Here is a 27785-nt window from a genome sequence, read left to right as displayed (position 1 = left end):
CTAGCTCACGTGTAAGGCTTTCCGGAATACACGGACGACGCAGGGATCACACACGACTGTGTTTGGGAAACACATGTCACCACGTCTGCTGACACAGCCCTTCTGGGCAGCCCTGGGCTCTTAAATGTCTCCCTGCAGACACTCGCCCTGTCACGTACACACTCGCCCACCCAAGCATCTCCCACTCCGTAGTTTGAATGACCTTTAATAGAAACTCTCCTGTTTCTGACTGTCTGTCCCTCTCTCCGGAGGCATCCAGGACAGGGTTACGCACTGCAGTGTGTGGGCGTCTCACTCCCTCCCCGCACGCCGAGGACGAAGCTGTGGCATTGATACCTTTCCCGTCTCCCAGGAGATTTTCCGAGTCATTCTCTCCAGGGCACAAGGTTCTGCTCCCACGACAGGAGCCACGGAGGAAAGGGCTTCAGCAGTCCCCGGGGGCAGGGAGGGCCCTGAATCTGATCCAGGTCTCTGTGTTTGCCCCGAGGCCCGGAGCAGAAGTCCTGGGGCTGCAGCTCTGTCCGGCAGGAGGTCTGGGGCTGCCTTGTCACCCCTAGAGCCTCTCTGGGCAGCTGGCTAAGCCCCTGTTCTGCTCAATTCCACCCCCCCTCCGACCCCCGCCACGGAAGAAGCAGAGGAAGAGGCCTGGGTTTTTTCAGGAAGCCGGGTGGGAAAGGACAAGTTGCTACAAAGCAATGAACAGGAACAGTGTCTCCCTGGGCTGGGTCCAGAGCACCACGAAAGCCCCAGCCGAGGAAGTGGGCTCTGCCTCTGGCTCGTGGCCGAGTCTCTCCAACGGGGGCTCCAAGAGCCTGGAGGCTGGGACCCCGAGGCCCCAGAGTGCTGCTGGGCAGTGGTTGTTGGCAAAGAGGAAGAGGTCTGAGGTGGCCTGGCCTGGCCGATTAGGGATCGACGAAGGACACGGCGATGTAGCGGGTGCCCCTGGTGGTGGGGAGCCCCTCATGGTAGTGCGTCAGTCGCCCAGGGTGCATGAGGGTCCAGCCCTTCCGTGGGGCTCGGATGGAACAGTTATAGCGCAGAAACCGACAGCCCCCGCCCTGGAAGACGGGAAGCGTCAGTTCTCCAAGGGGAAGCAGGTCCCTTCCCCCACCGCCACCGGATTCTTCTGTCTGAGGCCCCCTCCCCCGGGGGGCGGGGGAGGGTGCCCCGCGGCCCTCGGCACAGCCCACCTGGGGCGCCCAGCCTGGGAGTCAGGCTGCCCTGGGCAAATGCCGGCTACGTGCTTTACCAACTTTGTCACCAACCCAGGCCTCAGTTTTCCCTTCTGGGAAATGGGCATTAACCTCACAGGGTCACGAGATTTCAGTGAGATGAGTAAGAGCTTACGGAAGGCTTTCTCAACCTTGGCCCCCGTGGACATTTGTGGCCAGAAAACTCTTTTTTTTTAATTGGGCCAAAAAGACACATGACATAAACTTTACCATCGTAAACATTTTGAAGTGTGCAGTTCGATGGTACTAAGTACATGTGTACTGTTGTTCAGTCATCGTTGCCAGGGGCCAAGGAATTCTCCTTTGGTGGGGGGCTGTCCTGGGCGCCCAGCCTCTACTCGCTAGCTCTCAGCAGCACTGCCACAGTTGTGACAACCAAAAATGTCTTCAGATATTGCCAATGTCCCCAGGGGCTGGGGGGGGGGGGGGCAGGGACAAAATTGTCCTCTAGGAGAACCCCTGGTACATGGTAAACTCTCCAAAAAAATGAGAGGTGTTTGTACGGGTGTCTTTCACTGTGGCCAGGCCAGGCCTGAGTCCCCGAAACGCTTAGAAATAGTAGCTTAAGGGGCGCCTGGGTGGCTCAGTCATTAAGCATCTGCCTTCGGCTTAGGTCATGATCCCAGGGTCCTGGGATCGAGCCCCACATCGGGCTCCCTGCTCCGCAGGAAGCCTGCTTCTCCCTCTCCCAATACCCCCTGCTACTCCCTGCTTGTGTTCCCTCTCTCGCTTTCTCTCTCTCTGTCAAATAAATAAATAAAATCTTTAAAGAAAAAGAAATAGTAGCTTATTAAAGTAAAGGAATGAATGAATGGCCCCCCCAAGCCGATCACACCCAGAGGCCTCCCGTGGGGCCCTGAGGCCCCCAGAACTGTCCCCTCTCCACCCCCATCCTCTTGGTTTCCCCAGCTCTCCCATCCAGCCACAAGCCTGAGCCCCACACCCGGACTGACCCCGTCCCGCCATTCTGAAAGCAGCCCTTACTTCCAAGAATGATGGAAGCCCTAAACTCATCATCACAAACGGCTCGCAGGCCTTGAGTGCTTACTGGGCGTCCACGTAAGCACTCACCTGGATGAGCTTGTGGAATTCTCATAGCATTTCTACGAAGGGCGCCCTACATTTTCCCAACTAAGATATGAGGAAACCGAGAGCCTAAGAAACATGTCCGAGGCCACAGAGCTGGTGAGAGCGGGCAGGCAGGCTCCAGGTCCACGCAGTCTGGCCTCTGACCTCCTGTGCCCCTGCTCCACAAGCACAGAGGCCTTCCCTTTCTCTCTGGTTCTCCGGCACCGGGCCCCTTGGGCCCCGCCACCTCCTCAACCACCCTGTAAGCTGCTCACCTCATAATCCACGCCCACCCGGTTCAGGGCGATGTTGATGGTAAAGGTGGAGGCATCGTGGTGCGGCATGAGTGAGGGCTGCTCGTCCGGCTTGTAGCGGACAACAAAGGCCAGGTCGAACTGGGCCTGTGTCAAGGGAGTGGGAAGGAGAACAAGGGCCGCTGAAGAGCAGGAGAGGCCGGGGTGCACAGAAGGGGCCCTTCATCTCGGGGTCTCGGGGAATGTTGGCTCTCGGAGGGCAGGGTTTCACATGGTGCTCCCCAGAGCCCGGCCTAGGGGAGGTTCTCGGTAAAAATGTGTGGAGGGAGGAAAGGACAGAAGGAAGGGAAGGAAAGGGAGAGGAGGAAGGGGGGGGAAGCAGGGCAGAAGGAGTGAACCGAATCTTTACAACCCTTCATGGCAACCAGGCAGGCTGCCAATTCCTTGAGGGCAGGGCCCAGGCAGTGGAACCAGGTGTCCGGAGAAAAGCTTGCGCATGAGGCAGTGAGGGAGGGAAGGAGGGCAAAAGCCAAAGGGGGCCGTCAGCAGGCTCTCAGTGGAGAGCTGAGAGAGGAATGGGTGCACTGGCTTGTGTGGGGAGCCTGCAGAAGCATTACCGAGGCAGGATTTAAGGACATGGAGGAAGGAGTCAAAGGGGTGCGGTCAGAGGCCACAGGCAAGGTGGGCTGCCCCTACCTTGGACTCTTCCAGAGCCCCCCCACTCCCCCAACCATGGGAGGAGACTGCACACCCACCTGGAGACCAAATTTTCAGGCCTCTCCTGCAAGCTGCGGCTGCCCTCTTTCCTTTCCCCCTCTCCCCTCCCGAGCCGCTCCAGCCCTGCCCCCACCCCGGTGGCCTCCCAGGCGCGCCCACCCTGGTATAGTAGCCGGGGTAGAGCTTCTCCGTCATGGGGGCGATGTACTCCATCAGGAACTTGTGCCACTCCCGCTCAAAGCTGATCTGGTTCATGTGGATGTCGATGGTCGGCACGTTTTCGTAGCCACCCTGGATGCGGCTGTCCTGGAAATGACCATGACCGAGGGAAGCGTGGTAAGCAGAGTTCGAAGACGGCCGCCTGGGGTGTGGGCTGTCTGACCCCCCACCACCTGGCCAGTGAACGTGATGGGAAAAGGTCAGGGTAGGGGGCCAAGTGAGGGGCCTCTGCAGAGAGAAGTAAGGTGACTAGTTCATTGACTTTGGGTTCATCACAAGGGAGACTGTCCCGGGTGGGCATTTAAACGAGGATCTTGGGGGCGCCTCGGTGGCTCAGTCGGTTGAGCGGCTGCCTTTGGCTCAGGTCATGATCCCGGGGTCCTGGGATCAAGCCCCACGTCCGGGTCCCTGCTCCGCAGGAAGCCTGCTTCTCCCTCTCCCTCTGCCTGCCACTCTGCCTGCTTGTGCTCCCTATCTCTCTGTCAAATAAATAAATAAAATCTTTAAAAAAAATAAAATAAACGATCTTGAAGAGAGAGACTCTCCTGCCGGCTGGAGGAAGCAGGGACGTGAGTTCTGCCCCAGAAGCTCAGAGTAGGACCCCGAGCCTCAGAGGAGACCCCAGTCCTGGCTGACATCTCGACTGCAGCCTCGTGAGACCCTGAGCAGAGGATCCGGCTAAACCACATGAGGACTCCCGACCCACAGAAACCCGCAGAGGATACGTGGGTGTGGTCTGAAGTCGTGAAGCTCTGTGCGGATTTGTGACACCGCAGAGAAAACCAGTGCAGAGGGCCATGGGTTAGGTCGGGCCCTAGAGTCCCAGCGCTGACCTGGGCCCTGGAGGACGAGGGCCAGCCAGACCCCAGAAAGCCTGCACTATCCCAGTTACTGGCTTCTGGAGATCATCTCAGCCACCAAAGCCCGTGGACTAGGTCCAGCTGCCAGGTCAAACATTAGTCAGGCTCTGAGGCACACAGGCCCGGGGCCTCATGTGCCTTTAAAAGTGCTCCCTGAACTTGGGGCGCCTGGGTGGCTCAACTGGTTGAGTGTCCGACTTGATTTCGGCTCAGGTCATGATCTCAGGATTGTGGGATCGAACCCTCCATCAGGCTCCACGCTGAGCACGGAGTGGAGTCTACTTAATAGTCTCTCTCTTCTCTACCCCCCCTTCCCCTCCCTTAAAAAAAAAAAAAAAACGTTCCCTGAACTTTCCAAGATGAATGCAGGTACAGGATTCCTCCTCCGGGGAACGCACAGCCTCTCAGCCTGACGCGCCCCCTGCTTCTGCTGTCTGGTGAACATGGCACTGATGTTCCTAATTCTTCCTCATCCCACACTTGCTCATTCCTCCCCCATGACACACCCAATCTGGTAAAGGAAGCTAAATCATTCTAACAAACCAGGAGCCGGAAATCAAGCAATTCAAGATTAAGGAGGCTCCCAGTCATCTCGTGGTCCCGGCAGCTCGGGGACCCACACTCCATCCCATTTCCCAATCTCCCCCACTCCTAAGTGCCAGAGCACCCATCTGAAGAGTCCCAGAGAGGCTGGCTGGCTTGCCAGGGAAAGAGCCCGGAGGGCAGGCATGGGTGGAGGGGCGGCCTCCCCGCATCCCTAGCCCAGGCACCACGCCCACCTTGTTATCTCCCAGAGACCACTGGCCGTAGTGCTCCATCTCCTCCACCAGCTCGTCACAGGCCGCTTCCGTGAAGATGGGGAACCAGTAGACGTCTGGGCAAGGCTGGGGAGGGCGGGGACTCAGTCACAGGGGTCCAGAGGGGCCCCGCAGCACCTTCCCCCACCTCCACAGCTCTCTGCGGCAGCCACCACAGGCAAGGCCCCTCATGCAGCCCAGGCCCTTCCCCACGCCCTGGTCTGCGAGCCGCAAAAAGGGGAAGGAAGCAGAGCTCAGTGCTGGCCCTTCTCAGCCAAGGGCTCCCGGTGCAGGGCCAGGAAAGGAATGTGCACAGTTTCTCGCTACTGGCCCCTGGTCCCCAGCTGAGACCAAATTCGGGGCTGTTCTTCCTCTTTCTCGCCTGGGCCTGGGCCGGAGGAGAAACCCAAGGTCCCAAGGCCCCTGCAGACTCCAGCCGGGAAGCGACAACGGGAGGAGGGGCCATCCTACCACCCACTCCCTCGCCCAGGCGCTGCTGGGGCCCAGAAAGGTGCCTCCCCACCTCCCTTGGGGCAGCTAGTTTCCTCCCTCTGTCCTTCATCCCCGACAGCAGGTGCAGGGTGTACATCCAGCACCTTTGTTCCCAGAGGTGCCCAGTCCTTACCATCTCTACCAGCTTCCCTGCCAAGGCCTTGGTGTAGTTCTCGTGGATGTACTTCTCCTTCCAGTCCTGGGGGGTAGGTGGGGGGGGGGCACGCAGGCGGGGTCCTCAGGCCTGGCCTGGGCCAGCTGGGCTCACCCCTTGCCCAACTCCACAGGACGCTCCAAGAGGGGGTTCCTCCCCCAGTTCCTCCCCCGTGCAATGTGGGTGAATGTGTGCCTGCAGGGGCTGGCGTCCACGTGTGTACCTGCATGTGTGTGCAGGTGCGTGCATGTGCGTGCATGTGTGTGTACAGGTGTGTGCGTGGACCCACGTCAGCCACAGGCTCACAATGTCTAGGAACATTTCAGCACTCTCTCCTCCTCTGATCTTCACGACACCCTCAGAAGTGAGTGAGACTGGGATAGTATACCCATTTTAGAGCTAAGAGAACTGAGGCCCCAAAGACAGAGGCTCAACCGATGGTCCACCAAGGGAGGCCTGACTCCTGGTCCCTCCTCCTCCACTAGATGGCGCTGCCTCTCAAGAGCCCTGCCCTGCCCAACTGGGTCCCTGGGGTGGGGGAAGGCAGGTGGCCTACGGGGCCCGACCCCTCCTCAGGCTGACCCCACAGGCTCACTGGAGTCCCTTCTTCTCCCTCCCCTGCCCATCCAGCCAGGGCCTCACCTCGGGATTGCTGAACACCTCCCAGAGGTCATTGTGGAGGTGGCTGGTCTGGTAGCTGTCCAGGGAGAGCAGGTGGCCAAAGGTGTGCCGGTTGGTCAGGAACATGAACACATCCTAGGGAGAACAGGCCGGATGGAAGAGACTCCCACCCCGACCCCCACAGTCCCATGCACGGCCCAGGAGAGGCACGGCTGCAGCCTCCTCTGCCCATTAAGTTGGAGATCAGGGAACCAAGTGTGGGTCACCCCACCTCATCTCCCCAGCACCCAGCCCAGCCCTGACATGGGATACAACCAAGGAGGGCTTCCTGGAGGACCGAATGGGAATGAAAGAACAAATGCGTAAAAGCAAAGGATGGTGTCCGGTCCTGAAGTCTTGGGCATGGGGAAAACGTCATCGTGCTGTCGCTTTAAAAAAAAATAACCACAAAAACATATTGGGTGGGGTGCAGGGGTATGGTAAGGGTGTCTCTCGGGCACGTGACTTGGGAGTATATTTAGGTGGAAACTTTGGGGTTTTTGGCTCTATTGAAAATGTACATAAAATAGAGGGGTGCGGAAACCGGGTCCACTAACATGATCCCCACAGACCCCAAGGACCAGGCCTCACGCCTGGTGCCCCAAGTGCCCCCCACCAGGCCCTGGCATCTCAGAAGCTCCAGGGCGTAAGGTGGCAGAGAGAGACCACCTTCTCCATCAATAGGGCCTCGTCTGACTGCCCAGCCCAGGCCGACCTGCTGCCGGATATTGGCACAGAAGGCCATGTCGGGGTCCAGCTTGCTGTGGTGGAACAGGTCTGTCTGCTGCAGCTCGGCCCGCAGGGCACTGCCCTTGATCAGGTAGACGTTCGAGATGTAGGGCACGTTCCAGACACCCCTAAGGGTGAGAGAGGAGGATGGAGGGGGCCGCAGGCCCGTCACAGGCTGGGGGGCTGGGGCCCCGGGCGAGGGGAAGTCACAGGCTGGGAGGGCACAACAGGGCTGACTTGGGCCCACGGGGGCAGGAGAATTGTCAGGAAGTCCTTCCATGTGTTTAACTGCAGTCGTCCTTGCTTTGGGTCCAGCAGCAGTTTGAGGGCTTCGAGGATAGTACCACGGGGGGGGAGACAGAGGAGGGGGTTCCCACCCCGCAGGTACTCACACACGCCGGCCCTGCACAATGTCCACATAGTCCTCAGAGCGGGCGTAGTAACCATCTGCGCTCAGCGCGCCCCAGAAGTTCGACCACAGCCTCCCATGGCGGGTCATCAAGGGGGCAAGGACGTTCCTGAGGAAGGGAGCACCTCAGTGGGAATCCCTCGGCCCACAGGGAGCCTGGGGCAGATCTAGCTGGGTGTGGGGAAGGGGAGGGTGGCGACCTTTCCACCCGCAAGCACCCCCTGGGGGAGGGCCTGGAGCGGGGGAGGGGGGGCTGGCCCACCTGGGGTCCCCACCCCCTCCAACGGGGCAGCCAGGGGCAGAGGGTGGGAGGAGGGAACATCCTGGACCGAGCCGAGGCTGCCAGGCTGGGGCAGGCACAGGGTAGGAGGGGAGGCCGAGGGAGAGGTGGACAAGGAAGGCACGGCAGGGCGGGCCCGGAGTGGGCGCCGGGGCTCGGAGGGCCTGGCGGCCGACTGCTGCCGCCCACCCACAGCCTCACTTGTTCTGCTCGATCAGTAGGCGCAGGGTTTTAGGCTCAGTCAGGGCCACGTCGGCGTCCACGCTGAAGTAGTAGGTACAGCTACGGTCCTGCCGGCACAGGTCCCTACAGGTTGGGGACCTGGGCTCAGCGGGGGTGGGGCTCTGGCGCCATCCTCTCCTCACCCAGGGTCCCGGAGTGCCCTGCAGCTGTTGCTCTCCAGGACTGTCCCCATCCATGACCACAGGGAACCAGCCAAGGGTGTTTAAAGGGGTCAGGCCAGCCCCGGTGCAGGTTGGAACCCAGACCCTGGGCTACTATACTAGCCTCTCAAGGTGAACACCCAGAGCTCACTCAGCAACTGGTGTCAGGTGCCCTGAAAACCCCCGTACTGGGGAAAGCATGGCCCCCTGACAGGTTCCTACACTGCCCGGGGCTAGGGGGGTAAACCGGTTCTGCCCTTCCGAAGCGCAGTTTGGTGACCTGGCTGGAAAGCCTTACAAAGGTATGCTCTTTTTGTTTATCTGGCCCAGGGCTCAGCAAACTGGAGTGCACGGTCCGGATCCAGCCCCCTGCCTGGTATCGCACAGCTCATGAGCTAAAGACTGTCTTGCAGTTTTAAATGGCTGGGGGAAAAAATTTTCTTAAAGTGACATAAAAACCATATGAAATTCAAATTTCAGGGTCCATAAACAAAATTCTGGGGGTGCCTGGGTGGCTCAGTCGTTAAGCGCCTGCCTTCGGCTCAGGCCATGATCCCAGGGTCCTGGGATCGAGCCCCGCATCGGGCTCCCTGCTCGGCGGGAGGCTTGCTTCTCCCTCTCCCACTCCCCCTGCTTGTGTTCCCTCTCTCTGTCAAATGCATAAATAAAATAAAATAAAATTCTGTTAGAGCACAGTCACATCTGTCATGCTACACCACAGAGCCGACGCACACGGAGTTACTACCTAGTCCTTTACAGGAAAGTTCACCAGCCTCGGATCTGAACTAATTCTTCCACGGTCAACACAGATGACTTGTTTGTTTGTTTGAATAATAAGGGAAAAATCAGAGATGGTCTCTGTCAGCATTTATCTACTTCTGGCCCTCCAGTTCTTCCTCTTTCTCTGATTTCCTTCCTGCACCCAAATGACACTGCTCAGCCCCACCCAGGAGCCCCCAGGTGGGCAGGGCAGAGAGCATTTCCCCATTTGACAGATGGGGACGCTGAGGCTCAGACAGGGGCAGGAACTTGCTGGAGAACACACACAGCATCTGGCCTGATGCTCCTGACACCCTGGGACCAGCCCCCGCCCCCGCCCCGCCCACGACCGTCAGCAGAGACACCATGGTGCAGTGGCCCCCAACTCACGCGCCCACGTTCCTGGCGTCAGCATTGGCCACCCGAACCTCGGGGCCCACCAGTTTCACGGACTGGTACTCGCCGCCGTGCTCTGTCAAGAACTGCTCCACCTGAGCCTTATGGTGTTGCTCCTAGGGGTGGGGGAAGGGAGGGTGAGGAGGCGGACACAGGCTCCACCCCCCCAGGACCGGAGCACCCTCTGGGACTGCATCCACTCCCCTTCAGTCCCCACACACTGCTGGCCGTTGGCTCTCCGACCTCCAGGCCTTTGCCCATGCCAGGCCTCCTGCCTGGAGTGCCCTTCCCCAGCCATCCTTGAGCATCCTCCCTGGACCAGGCCAGGCCCACTGGCCTCTTAAAGAGCCTGTCTCTAGGACAGCACCCCCCCACCCCACAGGCCCCATATCCAGAGTCATTTATTCTGGTCTGGAGTGTGGCCCAGGGATCTGCTTCGTTGCAAAATGCTCCAGGTGATCCTTGGGCCACACTTGGAAAAACAACAGTCCACACCCGGGCCCCTTGCCTGGGGAAGTAGAAAGAGCGGGAACTCTAGAAGCAAACCCAGGATTTCGAGCGAAGCCCGGCTCTGCTACACTCAGCTGCGTGACCTCTGACCAGCCACTTCCCCCGACTCAGCTCTGGTGCCCTCCCTTGTAAAATGGGAAGGTGACTGTGCCTCCCTCACGGGGTCACTGTCAGGAGCCAACAAGACAGACGGAGCACACAGAAGGACCCCAAAGAAGGCCTGTGAGTGCTCTCTTCTTCCACGCCCAGTCACAGAGTCGGAATTCATGGTTGTGCCATTTCACGTCTCCAGGGAAGCTGGGAGCCTCCCAAGGGCCAGGCCCACACCCTTCTCCTGTTTCCATGTGGCACAGCTGAATGAGTGTCTGTGGCCCAGGCAGAGCTGGGCGTGGGGCCCCGGGCATGGGGTGTAGACTGTCGGGGCTGAGACGTCTCAGAAAGGGGTGACACTGGATGGGGCAGTTAAGAGGACATGAAGACAAGGAGCCTGGACAACAGGGAGGACCGGAGAGTCTATCTGGCACCCCAATTATGGAAACTGGGATAAGCAAAAGCAGAGCTGAGACTTTATCCAGCTAAGGAGAGGAGAGGGAAGGAGCCGGGAATCCTGAGCCCGGGCCTGCTCCCCACAAAGCAGCAGGCCTCAGGGCTCTCCCCGATTCCCCAGAAGGTACGCAGGGGCGTGAAAACCCATTTGTCACCGAATCAAATCAGGAGGGCCTGAATGAGACAGGGAGGGAAACCACGCCGATGCTGACAGCGAGGAGCGCCTATCATGTGCCTCCCCCATGGCAGGCGCCCCTGCATCCCACGTGCCCACTTGTTGAACCCTTGTAGCAAATCCCCGTGGTCGGCACTCTTCTCTCCCGATTTAAGAGAGGAGAAAACTGAAGCACAGAAAGGTTGAGGAATGTACGCAAGGTCACACCTCTACCCAGCCGGTCCGCCTTTACCCCAGCCACACGGCAACCCCACCAAGGGCCTGCTACTCACGTGGTTGTGAATGAAAAGCCGCATCTGTTTCCGGGGGTAGCGGAGACGAAGAAGCCGCTGGAAGAACAGCGATAGGAACGGCGTGGGCTGTTCGATGAACACGCCGACCAGGACTGTGGGCAGAGCTTCATCCTGCATCGGGAGGGGGGCAGCGTGAGGGGCCGGCAATGTCCAGCCACCGGGCCACTGCTGAGCCCGTAGGGTGGCCTGAGGGACCCAGAGCCGGAGGCAGAGGTGTGCAGACTTAGCAGGAAAGGGGCCTGGGCCACGCAGCTCCAAGCAGTGTGTGCAGGCAGGCAGAAGCAGGGACCGGCGTGGAAGCAGAAGGAAGCCGGAGGAGGAGGTCCCAGCTGGGCAGAGTGAGCCTAGACTTGGAGCCAGGACCAGCTGATGGCCTGCTGTCAGAGAGCCTGGCTGGCATGGGTTTGAAGTGAGCTATAAATGAGGAGTAAGGTCCGTGAGATGAGGGGGCTGTAGGAGGACTCAGGCTGAAGGAACCAGAACTTTGGCATGGCTGGAGGTGGGGTGTGAGCTGGAGCCATGTGTAATCTGAGAAGGCTTCCAGGAGGAGGTGCCTGGGTGAAGAGGAAGATGGAACCCCAGAGAGAAAGGTGATCCCTTTACCTCCCACCAAAGACAATAGTCTCTTCCACCCCATCCAAGGAGACCGAGCCCCTCACAACCGGCGGCTGTACCCCAATGCCCCTGAGGCTACGCAGGCCCTCATCACACACAGCGCAGCCCGTCTCGAAGGTCCAGAAGCGTGGGATGTAGTTGCCCAGGTAGTTCAGCTGCAGCTGTAGGGAAACGTGCGGTCTGAGACATGGGGTCTGAGATGTGGGGTCTGGGCCAGGCCCACCCATCTGTAACCACTGAGTCACACCTCCATCGGCCCCTGGGGTACCCACACCCCAGCCCTCTAATGGGGCAGGAATGTGACTTTATTTGGGGCAGGTTTTAGAGAGAATGTTCTGTCCCTCCGGAGATCTCCAAAGCTGCTCTGAGGGCAGAGGGAGGGCTTGGCATTCTGCCGTACCTTCACCTCTGGATCTGCCAGGAGCTTGTAAAATGCAGCTTGCTGGCCAGGCCCCCACCCCAGAGAGTCCCACTGAGCAGCTCTGGAGCGGGGTCAGGAAATCTGCTTTCACACTCGCCCTGTTCTCTCCCGGCCACGTGACTCCGACACAGTGGAGGGGGGGGCGGAGCGGAGGGGGTCGAGGACCACACTTGAAGCAGTGTGCTGTAAGCCAGGGCTGGTTCCCCAGGGCCCATGAGGTCTGGCCTGCACCCCAGCTCCTTCTGAGCCCCAGGAGCACAGGAACCAGTCTGTCCCGCTCAAGACTGACTCTGCCTTGTATCCCAGTGCAAACACTCAGTAAATGTTTGTTGCACGAAGAAACAAGTCTGCCCTGGGATGACGGGATGCAGATGACTCAGGTGGCCCAGCTGAGGCCCTGATGGGGACAGTGACCTCCTCTGTGTCCTGTAGCTGAGCAGGGATGAACATCACTGACCACCACAGCAAGGAGACAAGGCACCACGCTGAACTCAGACGCAAGGACAGAGGCAGCGAGGTGGCAACGGGGCCCAGGGGGCCCTGACCCCAAGGAGAAGCTGTGGGGTCACGATGAGAGCAGACTTGGGCCTCTGGCCTCTCTCCCGCTCTTCCCCTGTGGGCTGGGGCCTCTCCCTACCTTGGTAGGCCCATTGCCGTGAATCAGGACCGGGAGGGTGTCGTAGGCAAGGTTCCTCGCTCTCACGTGGCCCATCTCAAACTTGAGCACGACCTCATCTGGGGGTCACAAAGCACAGACACATCCACCGTCAGGCCCGGAGGCCAAGCTCAAATCCTAGCTTCCACCCAGGGCATGTTCCGGGCTACAACACCACCTCTTTGAGCCTTGAATTTCCTCGTCTGTGAGATGGGGGTAAGAGTAGGAGGAGTCCATGTTGGGCAAGCACTTAGCACCCTGCCCAGCACATGGAATCCACAGCAACCCCTAGTATTTACTGTGATGACTTCTTGGAGCCAGAAGCAGGGAAAGGGACAAAGCAAAGACCTGAAACATCCCAGCTCCAGCTCCAGCTCCAGCTCAGAGAAGCCCCGGGACAGAGCCTGGGGTAGCCGTTCTGACAGGCATGCAGAGCAGTACTGAGAATACGCCAGCCCAAGGGGAAGTCCTGGGCAGGGTGGGGGACAGATCCTGTCCTGGTGGAGAGAGTTCCTCCCGCAGGACCCTAACCCTCTTGCTCTGACCCCATTAGACAGCAGGAGGAAACTGCCTGTCCGACAGTTATAAATGCAGAGGGGCCTTTCATCAGCAGCCTGGGAGACACTGGGAAGGCAGGCCCTCTGTGTAGGTGGTCATGCGTGGGGGCCCCTCCACGTAAGTTCCTGGCTTCCCCAAAAGTGTTCTGGACCAGGCTTCTTAATGTAGGTCCATGCACTCCCAGAAGCCACAGACAAAAGGATGTGGACACTTCTGCACCTTCCCAAGAAAGGAGTCATAGTGTTCACTAGATTCTCAAAAAATAAGATTCCATTTACCCCATAAAATCACCAATCAGCTATTGGGTCTAACTACTCCTTTCCAAAGACGGGAAAATGAGGTCTGAGGGTGTGTGTGTGTGTGTGTGTGTGTGTGTGTGTGTGTGTGTGTGTGTGTGTGTGTGTGTGTGTGTGTGTGTGTGTGTGTGTGTGTGTGAAAATGAGGTCTGAGGGGTGTGTGTGTGTGTGTGTGTGTGTGTGTGTGTGTGTGTGTGTGTGTGAAAATGAGGTCTGAGGGGTGTGTGTGTGTGTGTGTGTGTGTGTGTGTGTGTGTGTGAAAATGAGGTCTGAGGGTGTGTGTGTGTGTGTGTGTGTGTGTGTGTGTGTGTGTGTGTGTGTGTGTGTGAAAATGAGGTCTGAGGGGTGTGTGTGTGTGTGTGTGTGTGTGTGTGTGTGTGTGTGTAAATCACCAATCAGCTATTGGGTCTAACTACTCCTTTCCAAAGACGGGAAAATGAGGTCTGAGGGTGTGTGTGTGTGTGTGTGTGTGTGTGTGTGTGTGTGTGTGTGTGTGTGTGAGAGAGAGAGAGAGAGAGGTCTGAGGGTGTGTGTGTGTGTGTGTGTGTGTGTGTGTGTGTGTGTGTGTGTGTGAGAGAGAGAGAGAGAGAGAAACTTGTCCGAGGTCACCCAGGAAGACAAAGGAATGTCATCACCAGCCATGCATTTGGGGCCAGCCCCAGGGTGTTTCTGGTTTTAAGGACCAGGCAGCCTCTCTGCTTCCCAAGCCATCCGTTGCCCTCCTGTCAGGTCAGTCCCCATGCGAGCCCAGGAAGCCTTCACCTGGGAGGTGGGAGGGCAGGGAAGGAGGGGAGCAGGCTCCCCTGTAAGAGCCAGGGCTGCAGGGCAGGGGGCAGGCACCCGTGGTGAGCATCGCCCAGCTGCTCCCAGGCTGAGCGGCTGCCTCCCGCCCTGGTGTCCCGCAGGCTCTTAGACTGACCTCTTGGCCCTTTCTCCACCCCCCGAGAAACACACTTCTGCCCCAGGACATCCAGGCAGCCGCTGGGGACCTCGGATGGGGCCAGGCCACCTCCCAGCACGGTGGCCAGAGAGCCCGTGGGGGCTGCTCACCCAGAGCTCCATCCAGGTTCTGGAAGATGCGGCAGCGGTGGTCCAGGGTGATGTTGATCCGCTCCTGCAGGAAAGGAGACACCAGGATGTAGCAGGGACAGGCCCTGGCAGGGGTGAGGCCCCACCACGCCCAGTGCGGGGAGTCTGCCCTCCCACTTCTGCCATCTCCTCTCCCCACACCCACCCTGCCCTGTCACACCGGGGCAGCTGCTCGCCCTAGGATCTGCTGGTCCAGGCACTTTCAGAATTGGAAGGCATCGAAGGGAAACAGCTGGTTCAAGCACAAACCACCATGATGACAACAAACGCTTGTTTTCTGCTTTACTGTCAATCACGAAGTACTACAGATACATTAATTAATTTAATCCACACAACATCCTTACGGGAAAGTACTACCTTTTACAGATTTAAAAAAATAAGGCACAGAGAGGTTGGTTAACTCGCCTAAGGTCACACAGCTAATAACAGCCCAAGCTGGCATCTGAACCCCAGGAGCCTGGCCCTGAGGTTCCCTGTTCATGCGCAATGTTGCCTCTTCAAGATTCAACCGTGTCTCATGGAGACCTAAGCCAGGCCAAGGAAGACAAGTGGAACCCTCGGCTTGGCCCTCATCCCACAGAGAGCGGCTCCACTTTTATGTCTGGGACCCTGAGCTTCTGCAAGTGGTGTCACAGGAGGCAAAGGGGAAGGAGGAGGAAGGACTGAGTTTAGAGATCAAGTTCACATTTCGACTGCACAGGTCCAACCGCTTTGTTCCATTATTTCGTGGATGACAAAAACCGAGGGCCAGAAAGGAGAAGTGACTTACCCTAGGTCACACAGCATGGCACGGATAGGGGTTGGGGGGGTAAGCGGGGCAGAATCCAGGAATCCTGACCCTCCAAGGACTCTCCGAGTTTCCTGCCTGCCCAGAGGACACTGGCTGGTTTGGGGCGACACGGGTCCAGGCCTGCCATCTTCAGTCCCCTCGATGACCTCTCCTGAAGACAGGCTCGGAGGCTGGGGCATAAGTCTGGCCAAGACCTCATCAGCCCGCCGGGAGCCTCCCAGGCAAGGTGGGGCAGGGGCAACTCAGCCTGTCGGTTCCTTTCAACACCATCACTACAGATGTGAGGTCATAAACTCCTGCCTCCCCGACCTGAGGGTCCATGAGGGTGGAGACCCCAACTGTCTCATTCACTGCCACATCCCAACCCTGCACCTGACAGCATCTCACACACAGGCGCCCAATAAGTAGCTGCTGAATACATCGGTGAATCGGTGAATGGATACATGGGGGTGTCAATGCCCAACCCAGGGGGTCAGGCCTCAGGGGCGCTGCTCCCACTGCAGCATCAAGATCCAGCATTAAGATGCCCCAGCGCCACCCACCCCCCTCCGACACACACACCCCCCCGGCTGGCCCTTACCCTCTTCTCTGGGTCCAAGAAGATCTTGGTATAAAAGAGCTGGTCGCTGTCACTGTCCTGGCCTTCCCACTCGGCCACAAGTTTGCTGAGGTTGGGGGCATAACCGATGAAGCCTGCAGGTTGGTGGGGGACACGCAAAGACAGACACTTAGCTTCCGGCCTCCAAGTCAGGAGCCTTGTCCCAGCATCCACTTTCATTCACCTCCCCCTCCTTCACCTTCTCTTAGAAGTCCTCCTGGATTGAGCAGAGGTAGTGTCCGTAAGCTGAAAGTGCCTTGCTAGCTAATGCCACTTGGTGACAAATTCCCACTGAGCTCGCAGAGAAAGATCACTGTACCCACTAACCTGCCCCAGCTCAGGTGCTGGGCGCCACACGGGTGGTGAACGAATGGATCACACCAGGAGTCCCTGGAGAGCATAGCTGGTGGGGCAGAGGCCAGGAGCCCCCTTTCTATAGTCATCTGGGAAATTTGGCCCAGAGAAGGGCAGAGGCTGGGCCACGGTCACTCAGTGCATGGGGGGGCTCAGAGGAAAAAGCCCACACGGCACCTTGGCCACAGTGCAGATGGGTAAGGAGAGAGAAAAACGGGAAAAGGGGCCAGCCAGGGAAAGGGAGAACACCGCCAGCCCTGGGCCAGGACCAGGCCATCTAGATGGTGCTAACTCTCTCGGCCAATGGGGAAACGTGGCTGCCAGGGGGTGGACCCTCTTCTGTGGCTCGACAGAGGAATCCAGAATAAAATACAGATTTTAGCCTCCATGCAATATGAAGCCACTGAGTGATGTGTGTGGATTTGTGCCTGGCTGCTGGATGGAGAATGGCCTGGAAGGGGTGAGGGTAGAGGCTGGCAGAGCAGGCAGGAGACTACTACAACCGGCCAGGAGCCAAGGGAGGCGGTGCCAGTCGGGGTGGACTCGAGAGGTCTTTCAAAGCGGGAGCGGCATGACCGGCCCACGGACTGAGGGGTGGGGGGCCCGAGGGAGGACATTCAGGGGTGACTCCGGTTTTCCCCTGTGCAGATGGGTGGCTGTTCACGAGATGAGGCCGACTGCAGGGGGGACATCCTGATGACAGTGGACGGACCCCTCTGGAGTCCGCCCAGCCCTGCCATGCTCTCTGCACCCAGGCTCCTCACCTCCAGAGCCCAGGAACCTCTTGCCGTCGGACACGGCCGGGTACTTGGCCTCCAGCCTGCGGTCCGGGTAAATGAGCTCCTCGGCCGAGAAGACCACCTGACTCCTGGCCTGTCGGAACTTCTTCAGGAGCTCTCGAGGCCCCGATGCAAATACCACGTCGTAGCTGCAGCCAGAGCCGGGGGAATCGGGAGCAGGGCAGAGGTGAGCAGGGGCTCACGAGGGTACCTCCTTCCGAGCCACCCCTGGGAAACGGATCTGCCCTGTTGTCTCCGGCCTGGCCTGCAGTGTTTCCACCCCACCCTGGGCAGAGAGATGGTCCCCACCCCGGTGCCCTCCTCACGCTCGAAGCATGGCTCACCCGACCTGGGCAGGCCCCCTTGCGCACCTCCTCACCACCAATGGCAATGGTCTTTTCTGGGCTCACAGACCCCCCCCCCCCAAAAAAACTATAGACAACCTTAGCTGGAGTGATCCCCCCTCCTCCCCCTTATTCTGCAAGGGCCTCACTCTAGAATATTCCATCTCTCTGCTGAGGGGCCCTGCCCAGGAGGCCCCCAGCTACCTACCTGTCTGTGAAGAGAATGACCAGGTTCTCCTTGTCCGCGTGCTTCTCCAGAGCTTTCTTTAGCAGCCGGACCTTCAGCCCTCCACCGGCCGACGACCCCTTCTCCCCACTCCAGTCCTCTCCCAGGCCCAGTGCCTGCAGAGAAAGGCCCCTTAACATGGGCTTTTGGCAAAGAACTATCTCACCAGCCAAAATTTCACCCCCACCTGGACAGTGACCATCTCTGCCTGTGTCTGTCCAGCACCTATGGGGAAGCCATTCTACAAGGTACCTGAAGCTGATGGGCCTGGGGGAGGGGGGTTGGGTCATGTGACCACACCTGACCCATCAGTGTGTTCCATCCTTCTGGGAACCCTGAGACCTAAGCATGGCCTGTGGGAGTCTTCCCTGGGGCTCTTCTGTTCAAACTAAGGAAAGGCTGTCTAGTTCTGCTGAGGTTGAGAAGCTGGGGCATGTGGGTCTGTAGCTGGTGGTCATCTTGCCACCATGCAGAGAGAGCGTGTCGGCAAAGGAAGACCAACAGGACCTAGAGATGGAAAGACGAAGCCCTTATCATGGAGCTTGAACCCCTAGATCCAGCTATGCCTGAAGCAACCCTCTGCTTCAACCCGCATTCATGTGAACTAATCTGTTTTCTTTCTGGCTTAATGCCACTAGACTGTAAGCTGTGTAGGCAGTGCCACGGTCTGCCTTGTCCACCATTCTGTTCCCAGCGCCTACCACTGTGCCTGGCAGGAGGAGGCACTCAGCACACTCCGGTAAATGGAGGAATGTCTCCCTGCAGGGCTAAGCCCCCCACACCGCACACAGAGGACACCAGGCAGACTGGGCGTTGGCCTGGGTTTCTTTAGAGCGGTGTTTACGCAGGTACCATCTCTAACCTATGGCCATCCCAAAGTCACCTGGGGGGACTGGTGCAAATGCTGGTTCCCAGGCCTTGCCTTCTAAACCAGCCCCACACGCATCCCCCCCCAGCGTGGGCCTGGCCACACAACCCTCCTGTCTCACTTCCCCCACTCTCCCATCTCCAGCGCCTCCCAGACTTTGTTTACGTTCTCCCCCTCTTGCTTTTCCTAACTCGTCCTCATCTTTTGGGCTTCCAGAAGCTTTCCCAGTGGCCCCCATCAGTTTGGGAAGGGCAAAAACCCAGCTCCTGGACTCTCCCGCCACCCCTTGGCTGCCCTGCCCCCCTCCCGCCCCGGGGAGCCCCTTGCCTGGATCTTGTAGTTGAAGAACTGGCCCGAACGCTTGAAGCGCCGGAAGCCTTCGGTCTCCCTCGTGGCCACCGTGAGGACTAACAGGCCGTCTGTGGACAGAGGAGGGCGTGGTGAACCGCACTGGAGGGGGAGGGGCGACAGGCAAGAGCAGGTCACTGTTCCCAGATGTGTCAAATCCCAGCAGGACGCGTCCTCGTGTCTACCCGTTATAGACAAGGGCCCAAGGCCCAGGTAGGAAGGACGTGCCAAGGGTCGGAACACAGGGCTCCCAATTCTCCTCCAGGGTCCCATCCGCCTGGGAACGGACTGGCGTGACAGGAGGTGTCCAGAGCAGAGGTGTCTGCACGTCGCACTGTGGGGCTGGGTCTCTCCGTATTTAGGGGGCTCTGGCCTTGCACAGGGGCGGAGGCAGGGATTCGCCCTGAATGCTGAACACCAGGAGTGCTGAACACCTCTCTGGCCAGTGCTGGACAGGGGCCCAGGGATGGCCCCTGCTCTCCAAGCCTGTGCCCGGGGCACACGCTGCTCGTCTATCCCAACAGTCTTGCCGAGCCTCACTCGGCCACCACGGGAGAACCTGTGAGCGGATCCTGAGGGGAAACCGACTTGAAATCCTTAGCTTCTGGGGCACCTGGGGGGCTCAGTCAGTTAAGGGTCTGCCTCTGGCTCACGTCATGGCCCCAGGGTCCTGGGATCGAGCCCCATGTCGGGCTCCCTGCTCAGTGGGGAGTCTGCTTCTCCCTCTGCCTCTGCCTGCCACTTCCATTGCTCATGCTCTCTCTCTCAAATAAATAAATAAAATCTTCACAGAAGAAAGAAAAGAAATGAATCCTTAGCTCTGACCAGAGCAGCTGTACAACCTTTTTAACAAGAGACCTTCTCAGGCTCTGTGGTGTGGCTTCACCTCTGCAATAGAACCTGCTGGAAACAACTCCCCAGACAGCATCTCTGGAAGCCCCGGGGCCGTCCCTTCCAGATCACAATTCGAAGCTGTGTTATCTGAGAAGTAAAGGCTCTGTAGCTGGCCTGCCTGGTCAGAATCCTAGCTTTGCTTCTTACCAGTTCTGTGACCTTGGACAAGTCCCTGATTTTTCTGGGCTCCAGTTCCCCCTTTGTAAAATAGGGACAATAACAGTACAGCAGGGGCGTCTGGCTGGCTTGGTCGTCAGTAGAGCACACGACTCTTGGTCTTCGGGTTATGGAGTTCGAGCCCTGCAGCCCCCCCTTTATCCATGGGAGATGAATTCCAAGACCCCCAGTGGATGCCTGAAACCACAGAGTACCAGACCCTATACATACTATGTTTCTTCCTCTGGGTCCATACCTATGACGCAGTTTAATTATAAATCAGGCACAGTAAGAGATTAGCCATATAAAATAGGACAATAATAACAATATACTGTAATAAACATTATATCAATGGGGCCTCTCAAAATACCTCACTGCACTGAACTCCCCCTTCTTGTGATGGTGTGAGATATAAAAACCCTAAATGACAAGGGGCACCTGGGTGGCTCAGTCCACTAAGCATCTGCCTTTGCTCAGGTCATAATCTCAGGGTCCTGGGATCAAGCCCAGCATTTGGCTCCCTGCTCCGTGGGGAGTCTGCTTCTCCCCCTCCCTCTGCCCCTCTCCCCCCAGCTTGTGTGAGCACTCTCTCTCAAAAAAACAAAAAAAACCCACACACACTACAGGACAAGAGGAAATAAGATGAAGATGTAGCACTGTGACATAGTTAGGCTAGTACTGACATGTCCTCAGAAGGAGGATCATATGCTTCCGGACCGTGGTTGCCCGTGGGTAACTGAGACCACTGTGCCTACCTCAAGAACTGATCAGTGAGAGGCAAACACCTTGCCCTGGCATTCAAGGCCCTCCCTGATTGGCCCAGTGACATACTCATTCACTCCACTGAGAGGGCCCTCCCCCAGCCAGGGGTCTCACCTTACTGGGCTCTTCCCCTTCTGCCCCAGCTCCCCCTCTCTCTACCCTTTCCCTAATCTTCCTCCAGGTCCCAGGGCCAGTAACAGTGACACCCCTTTCCTGCCACCACCTCTATGAAGCCTTCTCAGATTTCTCCTGACCTCTCTCCTGCCCTTAGAGGCAGGACCCCCCCCCCCACCCACCCACCCATTTGCAGTGCTCAGGACTGTTTTCACTGGGGTCCAGGACATAATGCTTTTCTGGGTAAACAGACCCGCCCAACACAGGCAAGTAAGGCCTTCCCTTACACCCCCACTCTGTGAAAGCAAGAGGGGCCCGGGCTGAGAACAAAGGGGTCCTGCTGGGCAGAGCTGGCTGAGCTGGCAGAGCTCGGCAGGCTGCAGGCCCCAGAGCAGGGAGCGGCCCAGCAGGTTTTGGCAGGAATCCACTGGAAGTGGGCCCAAAGACCTGGGGTGGATTCACTAGGCAGGTGTGGAGAGGGGAGGCCTCACCACCTGACCCTGGGGACCAGGTAAGCGGGCTGCTGCTCACACTTGAAGAAAGGCTCCCCCAATTCTTGCCAGGATGGTGAAGTCTCCCCCACAAGTGAGGAGAGGCGAGTCACCAGCTCCGAGGCCCTCCTGTCCTTGGCAGGGGCTGCTGGGGACAGAAAAAGTGTCACGTTTCGTGGATGGAAAAAGCCAGCATGTGTGTCTGTGTAAGGTGCTGGATCAGGGCTCCTGAAGCCAGGATGCAGGGTTAAGGCAAAGGGGATGGCGTGGGCATCTTGAGGCTCCCTTTCTGAGTTCCCTCTACCAAATCACGGTACAAGATAGCTAACCTTTACCGAACACCTTCGACAAACCGTACTTGGTTCTAAGCCCTTTCCTGGTCCTAACCCCCCACTCTACAGTTAGAAACCAAGGCTCGGAAATGGTAACTTGCCCAAGGGAGCCAGGAAGTGGTAGCACCAGGCGGTGGGACGCAGAAGCCTGGATCCAGAGCCGCTTCTCTTAACCCGTGCATGCAATGCCCAGGCCTGGGACAGGGACCAGCTCTGTGTCTCCATCTGTCTGAAGAGACCCTCGCTGAGGTGGAGGAGAGGGCCCCAGGCCATGCTGGACCCTCCCCAGCAACTCAGCCTGTCTCTTCTCTATTTTCCTTGGTGCTGCCAGGCGCTCCACCAGGGCCTTCACACATCTAGTGCCTGCTTCCCTGGCTGAGGACTCGAAAAGATCACCCAGTCCAGAGTCCCAAACCTGCCTGCATATCAGCATCATGAGGGACGCTTGTGAACTCTAGACTCCTGGGCCCCAGGACCAGAGGTTTGAGATGGGCCCAGAAGTCTGGATTTTTCCTACATCTCCTGGGTAACTTCTGAGGCCAGCCACATTTGGAAACCTCTGATCCAGCCCATCCCCTGGTCCTGACTCTGGGCTCCAATGGAGGGGCCTGGGGGTGGTTCACAGCAAGAGAACCCCAGGCAGGCCCCTCCCCCCAAGGGACCCCGGCATTACCTCTCAACACCGCCCACCCCCACGAAAGCTGTCTCACTGAACCCAGCCTTTGCCCCATTCCCTTGTCCTGCCTGCACAACTCACTCTTCCTCCTAAAGAGGCCTTGGTCCTCCATGAAGCCCTCTGTCATCCCCTCCCCTTATCTGGTGCGCCATCGGCCGGCCCAGCAGGTGACGCACCAGTATAAACCTGCCCCTTCTCCCTTTGCTGGACCAGACTCACATCTTCATCTCCTTGGCCTCCTTGCCCCTACCCGTGGCTGGGATTGAGTGTGACTCAGGATGTCTGGTGTGCACTGTCTGGCCTTAGGAAGCACGGTGGGCACGTGATTCTAGTAAGCACCGTCATTGGCTGAGCCCTTACCAGATGCCACATGCTACACGAAGTGTGTTATGTTCACTATCACACTTAACGATCAACAGCCCGTGTGGCGGGTGATATTTCTATCCCCCCTTGTGCAGGTGAGGAAGCTGAGGCACAGAGAGGCTAAATACCCTGCTGAAGGTCACAGAAGCTTGAAGTGAGAAGAGAGTGAGCTGGAATTCCAAATGCCCGTGTTCTCACCCTCATCGTTTCCCCGTCCAACACCCTGGAATGCTGCGACCGAATCCAGCACGTCCAGCTGCCCTCAATCAGGCATCCCCAGTGCGGCTGGACACTCAGCTCCAGTCCCACAGAGGGCAGCCAGAGCATGTGCAGGGCATGCCACAGGGCGACACCGTGGAGGATTCGGTTCCGAGCACCAGGGCCCGACCCGGCCCCCCCCCCCCCCACCTCCCCTGCTTTCTGGCTGGTCCGGCAGACCCGCCCGGGGCTAAAGCCAGGGTCCGAGTGAGGCCTGACACCTAGGGCTCCTGGCCCACTTCCCCAGACAGACCAGCTGTGCTCCAGGAGCAGCAGAGGCGAGCGGCAGGGAGCAGGGCGGAGTGGCAGACAGACTGCTGGATGAGTAACTTAGCCTCTCTGGGCCTGTCTCCTCATCTGTAAAATGGGTTCCTAGCAGCCCTAGTACCTTCCTCCAGAGACTTTTGTGAGGACTGAATGTGCTAGTCTGTGAAGTGCTTAGCACAGTTCCTGGCCGTGGGGGCCACACGGGTTCTTGTCATAGGGAACCTCCCCGGAGAGAAGGCCAGCTGCTGCCCTTAGGGGTCCCCGATACAGAAAAGCTATCTTCCTTCCGGAGAGCAAGAATGATGCGGAGAGGCTGAGCCCAGGGGCCTGGGGGTGGGGGTAGGAAGACACCTCGCTGGGGTCTGAAGACAAGGCTGAGAACTTAGGCCTGGGGCGCTGTGCTGCAGCTGATGCCCACCCCCCCAAGCAGGGCCAGCCCACACAAGGCTGTGGACACCATTAGGAAGCCCCCCCGCCCCCCCCCCCCCCCCCCCCCCCCCCCCCCCCCCGTCTGCTCTCTGGGGATTGGGAATGAATGATGAATGAAGCTCCTCCCCCATCCTCCGGGCTCACCGAGCCCCAGGCTTGAACGGAAGCCATAAACCGGGTGTGGCAGAATGGCAGGAGATGTGGATTCCCAGTGCCCAGGAGCCAAGTGTGACTCTCCTGGGTTTCAGTCCCCTGAGGTGTCCTCAGACACTCCCCCCGCCAACACACACACACACACGCGCGCGCACACACACACACACACACACACACACACACGCACGCACACGCGCGTGCACATCCAGCTGGGCCTGCCTGACTCCTGGGACCTTTCCATTCCCTGCGTGGAACAGCACGACCCACAACCCCCGCCCACGCCCTATTGACCTCCTGGAGTCTCAGAAAGGCAGCCACCAAGCTCCAGCTGGTCATTCCCTCTCCATGGCCAAACCAAGGCCCGGAGGGACAGGTGGGAGCCCAGGCAGAGGACAGTGATCAGCTAGAAGCCTCTACAAAAGGGAGACAGGACCAGGGGGCATCTGGACTCTCCTGCTCCCAACTCTATGAAAATTTGCTTGTTTGGATGTTGCTTTGTTGACACCCTTTTTCTGTCCCCCACATTGGTCTGGGGACCCCCCCCCCCCCGCAGCATAAGGCAATGTCCCCTTTCTCAAGCACAGGTCATTCTGGGAAAGAAGGGTTGTATCTCCTGCATAATACTGGGCATCTACTAGGGAGAGGACCTCTGTGTCCTCCCCTAAAATTGGGAGCTCCCTAAAGTGAAAACTCCGTCTTTCTCTCCACGTGCCAAACCCATATCTGCTCGGGTACGGGGCGGACAAGCTCCCAGGAGGCCTCTCTGACGGCTGCTGGGGTGTCTCTCCCTCCTGACACCAGTCAGTGGGCCTGCAGGACAAACCACCCTCCCACAGCGTCCTAGCCAGCAGGCTGAGGGTCCCCCCATCAGCTGGGTCTGTGGAAGTTGAGCAGACTCCTCCCGATAGGACCTCCAGGAAACAGCACCCCCCCCCGCCCCCGCCCCCAACAGGGGTCAGGAGAAGTGGGTCTCAGTTCCAGTCAACGACTCCACCTCCAACCACCTACAGCAACTGGAGACCAGGTATTTAACCTTTTGGGGCCTCAGTCTTGCTATCTGCAAAATGGGGCTAATGATTCCTTACTTATCAAAAGGGTCTGAATGGAGTAAGGGAAGCGAAGGGCCTCAACTTGAGAGTGGCTTGATATTAGCTCCATGTCTGGCCACCCGATGCTTCTTGTCCATCAATCTACTATCTACTTACTATCTGCCAGGTGCTCTGCCTGGATCGTTGACACACTGGATCCTGCACTCTTAGTGGGGGCTACCTTCTGTCTACTCTGTCCCCTCCCATCACCTGCTGCTGGGGTCAGGGCACCTGAAGGCCTGTCACTGATTTGGTCCCTCTCACTCATCTCTGGGGGCTTTGCTGTGGGCGGTGGGAGTTTTCTCTCCTGGAATGGTCTGGGGGTGGACGGAGCCCACATCAGCAGAAGCAGGGCAAAGACAGGCCCAGGAAACAAAGGCTATTACAGGGCTCCTGGCTCCCGACCAGTGAGTAGACCCAGGCCACAGGCCTTTTGCACACACCACCAGCCCAGCCCTGTGCTCAGCACCTGGCTCACTGGATTTTTTTTTGACCTGTTTCACTACCCTGCAGGGATACTCCAGGAAAGCAGGCAGTGCTGGGTCCAAGAAAGAAAAGGCCTATACAGGCCAGGCATTGAGCTGAACCCTCACCAGTGGGCCTCATCCCATGGAATCCTGGCAAGAGCACTAGGACTCCGGTACCATTGCCCCCAGTTTGCAGGCTAGAACACCAAGCTTCACAGAAATTAGTCACCACGGGCTTTACCACTGGGAGACATGTGGCCTTGGGCACAACCTGGCACAAAGGAGGTACTGAGAAATGGCAGTTCCCACCCTCTCCCCTGGTGAGGGTCTGCTACCCTACCAGCCTGCCCCCTCCAGCTCCTCTCAGAGGCTCAGCAGGCAGCCCTGGAGGTGGCCGAGAGAGGGGCGGGGAGGGCAGGAGGACCCACGCAGAACGGTGGGGCACACTCTGAAATCCAATCTGCCTTGAGGATGGAGAAGGAACATGATGAAGATGCAGAGTCCAGCAGATCCTGAACCAAACAACCCGTTGTTCCAGGACTGGACAACACTAGGCAGTCAGCGCACCTGTCTGAGCCTGCTTCCTGCTGTGCTACCTGGAGCGAGGAGGACCCACCACCCAGCAGGGGCAGCGCAGACCACAGAGGTCCCCCAAAAGTGTACAAGGCTCTGCCGTGGGGGCCCCCCATGCCACTCCCCACCCCCGTGGCTGGGGATGCCCAGTGGCTCCCACGGACCAAGACACACCTGGCTGTCACTCCTGGTTCCAAGGCCCACACGCTGTGTGATCTTGGGCAAGTGAATCGACTCTGGAGCCTTAGTTTGCCCAGCGGGCAAAGGGGGATAAAAGCAGAAAACACCTCGGAGGGTTGAGGTCATGCTTCACTGCTGCCCGGCCCGTAGTAAGTGCTCCATAAACAGAAGCCGCTGTTACTACTATTACGGGAGCTATTACGATTTGACCCTCTCCGTGCCCCTCCCCTCCCGGCTGCACCCACGCGGGAACCGCAGTCCCAACAGGGGAAGTGATTCGTCCAAGTCGCCAGCGAGTCAGTGGCCAAGTGACCGGAACCCGGATCCCCTCGGAAGCCCAGGCCTCCCGTGCAGACCAGCTGCCCCCGGACCAGCGCCCCCTCCCCCGCCCCCCCGGGCCCCGGCCCGCGCCCTCACCCTCCGGCTTGGCGTCGCCCTTCGCTTCGGCCAGGAGCAGCCAGCCCAGCGGGGCTAGGAGCAGCAGCGGCCGCATGGCCGGGGTCTGGGGACGTCCGGCCGGCCCGGCGGCGCTCGCAGCCTGGAAACTTCGCGACGGGGCCGGCGGTCCGGCTGCCACGCACAGGGCCCGCCCCGGGGGCGGTGTCGCACCGCCCTCTGCTCCCTCCCCGCCGCCGCCGCCTCCCGCCCCGGGGAGGGGTTTTCCCGCAGACTCGCCCGACCCCGGGCCTCTCCGAGCTGGGGCGGCTCCCGGGTCCTTCCGCCGGCCGGTCCTCCTCCCTCCCTTCTCCCCGGGCTTCTCCACCGCTAGACACGGTGGGTGGGAGTTGGGGGGCAGGGGGGTGTTCAGGGAGTTCAGAGGCATCCACCTCCCTGGCGAGAGCCTCCGGGCTGCTGGAAATGCAGAAAGTGCATCACCTTCTACCAAAAAAGGAAATCACTTCATCCGCCTTTTTGTCCCTGGGTGGCAAACAGAACCTCTGAGCCAAGGAAGGTCTTGCTCTTGAGGTCGCCCTGTTAAGTAAGTGAATGAATGAATGAATGAATGAAAGCAAGCAAGGAAGGAAGTTTAGTGGCTTTTCACCGAGGTGGGTCTTCAAAGCCCAACAAACAGCTCAAGGGTTTCTTAGAACAAGGGCTCCTGGAGCAGAAGTCAGCTAGGGGCATCCAACTCTGGGAAAAGAAAAGCATCCTCCCTTCCTTGGAAGAGGCCCTCCGACAGATCTGGGAGCCTCCTTCAAGCAGATTCGGCTCCAAGAGGCATGCGTGGTGGGTGCAACTCTGGGTGGGCAAGGGCTCCCTTCCCCCAACCCCTGGGGGACAAAGGGTGGAGGGAGGGGTCATGTCATAGGTGTTAATGAACAGTGCAGAATAGGCCATGCCTAGGTGCTGGGGTAAAGAGAAATCAGACTGTTTCAGCAAGGGAAATCCTCTACCAATTTGCTAAGTGGAAAACAAGGACATACTCTATGACCCCACTCAGTAAAAAAATATCCTCTCGTGGATACAATTGAGACAGCGCTAAAAGCAAATGACAGGAAAATGTTTGCAGTGATTTTTTCCGGGTTGTGGGATTGTATATGTCTATAATTATATATTATATATTGCACATATGATTTCCTGGTAGTTTTATTTTATTTATATTTTTCATTGTTTTTACAATTTTTTTGCAATTAATATATCCTATTTGTACAATCCAAACAAAACCAACCCATGTTATTTTTAGAAGATAGAATCCCTGGGACTGTTG

General features: G+C 58.4%; 1 protein-coding gene across 1 annotated transcript; it reads right to left on the bottom strand.

Annotated features, from left to right (window-relative positions):
- Nucleotides 1-189: 189 nt before the first annotated feature.
- PLOD1 (procollagen-lysine,2-oxoglutarate 5-dioxygenase 1) lies at nt 190-26652 on the bottom strand. Its single transcript, XM_027570409.2, has 19 exons — nt 26495-26652; nt 18854-18945; nt 17641-17774; nt 17074-17237; nt 15938-16050; nt 14529-14592; nt 12607-12704; nt 11608-11709; nt 10913-11044; nt 9404-9525; nt 8073-8177; nt 7575-7700; nt 7169-7310; nt 6436-6549; nt 5773-5838; nt 5130-5234; nt 3431-3577; nt 2576-2701; nt 190-1058 (listed from the first exon to the last, which is right to left on the bottom strand). The coding sequence occupies exons 1-19, from the start codon at nt 26568-26570 to the stop codon at nt 903-905; spliced, it is 2184 nt and encodes a 727-aa protein (XP_027426210.1). The 5' UTR covers nt 26571-26652; the 3' UTR covers nt 190-902.
- Between the last annotated feature and the right edge of the window lie 1133 nt (nt 26653-27785).

Source organism: Zalophus californianus, chromosome 4 (genome assembly GCF_009762305.2).
Source record: "Zalophus californianus isolate mZalCal1 chromosome 4, mZalCal1.pri.v2, whole genome shotgun sequence".
NCBI lineage: Eukaryota > Metazoa > Chordata > Mammalia > Carnivora > Otariidae > Zalophus > Zalophus californianus.
This window is presented reverse-complemented; position numbering and strand designations above follow the sequence as displayed.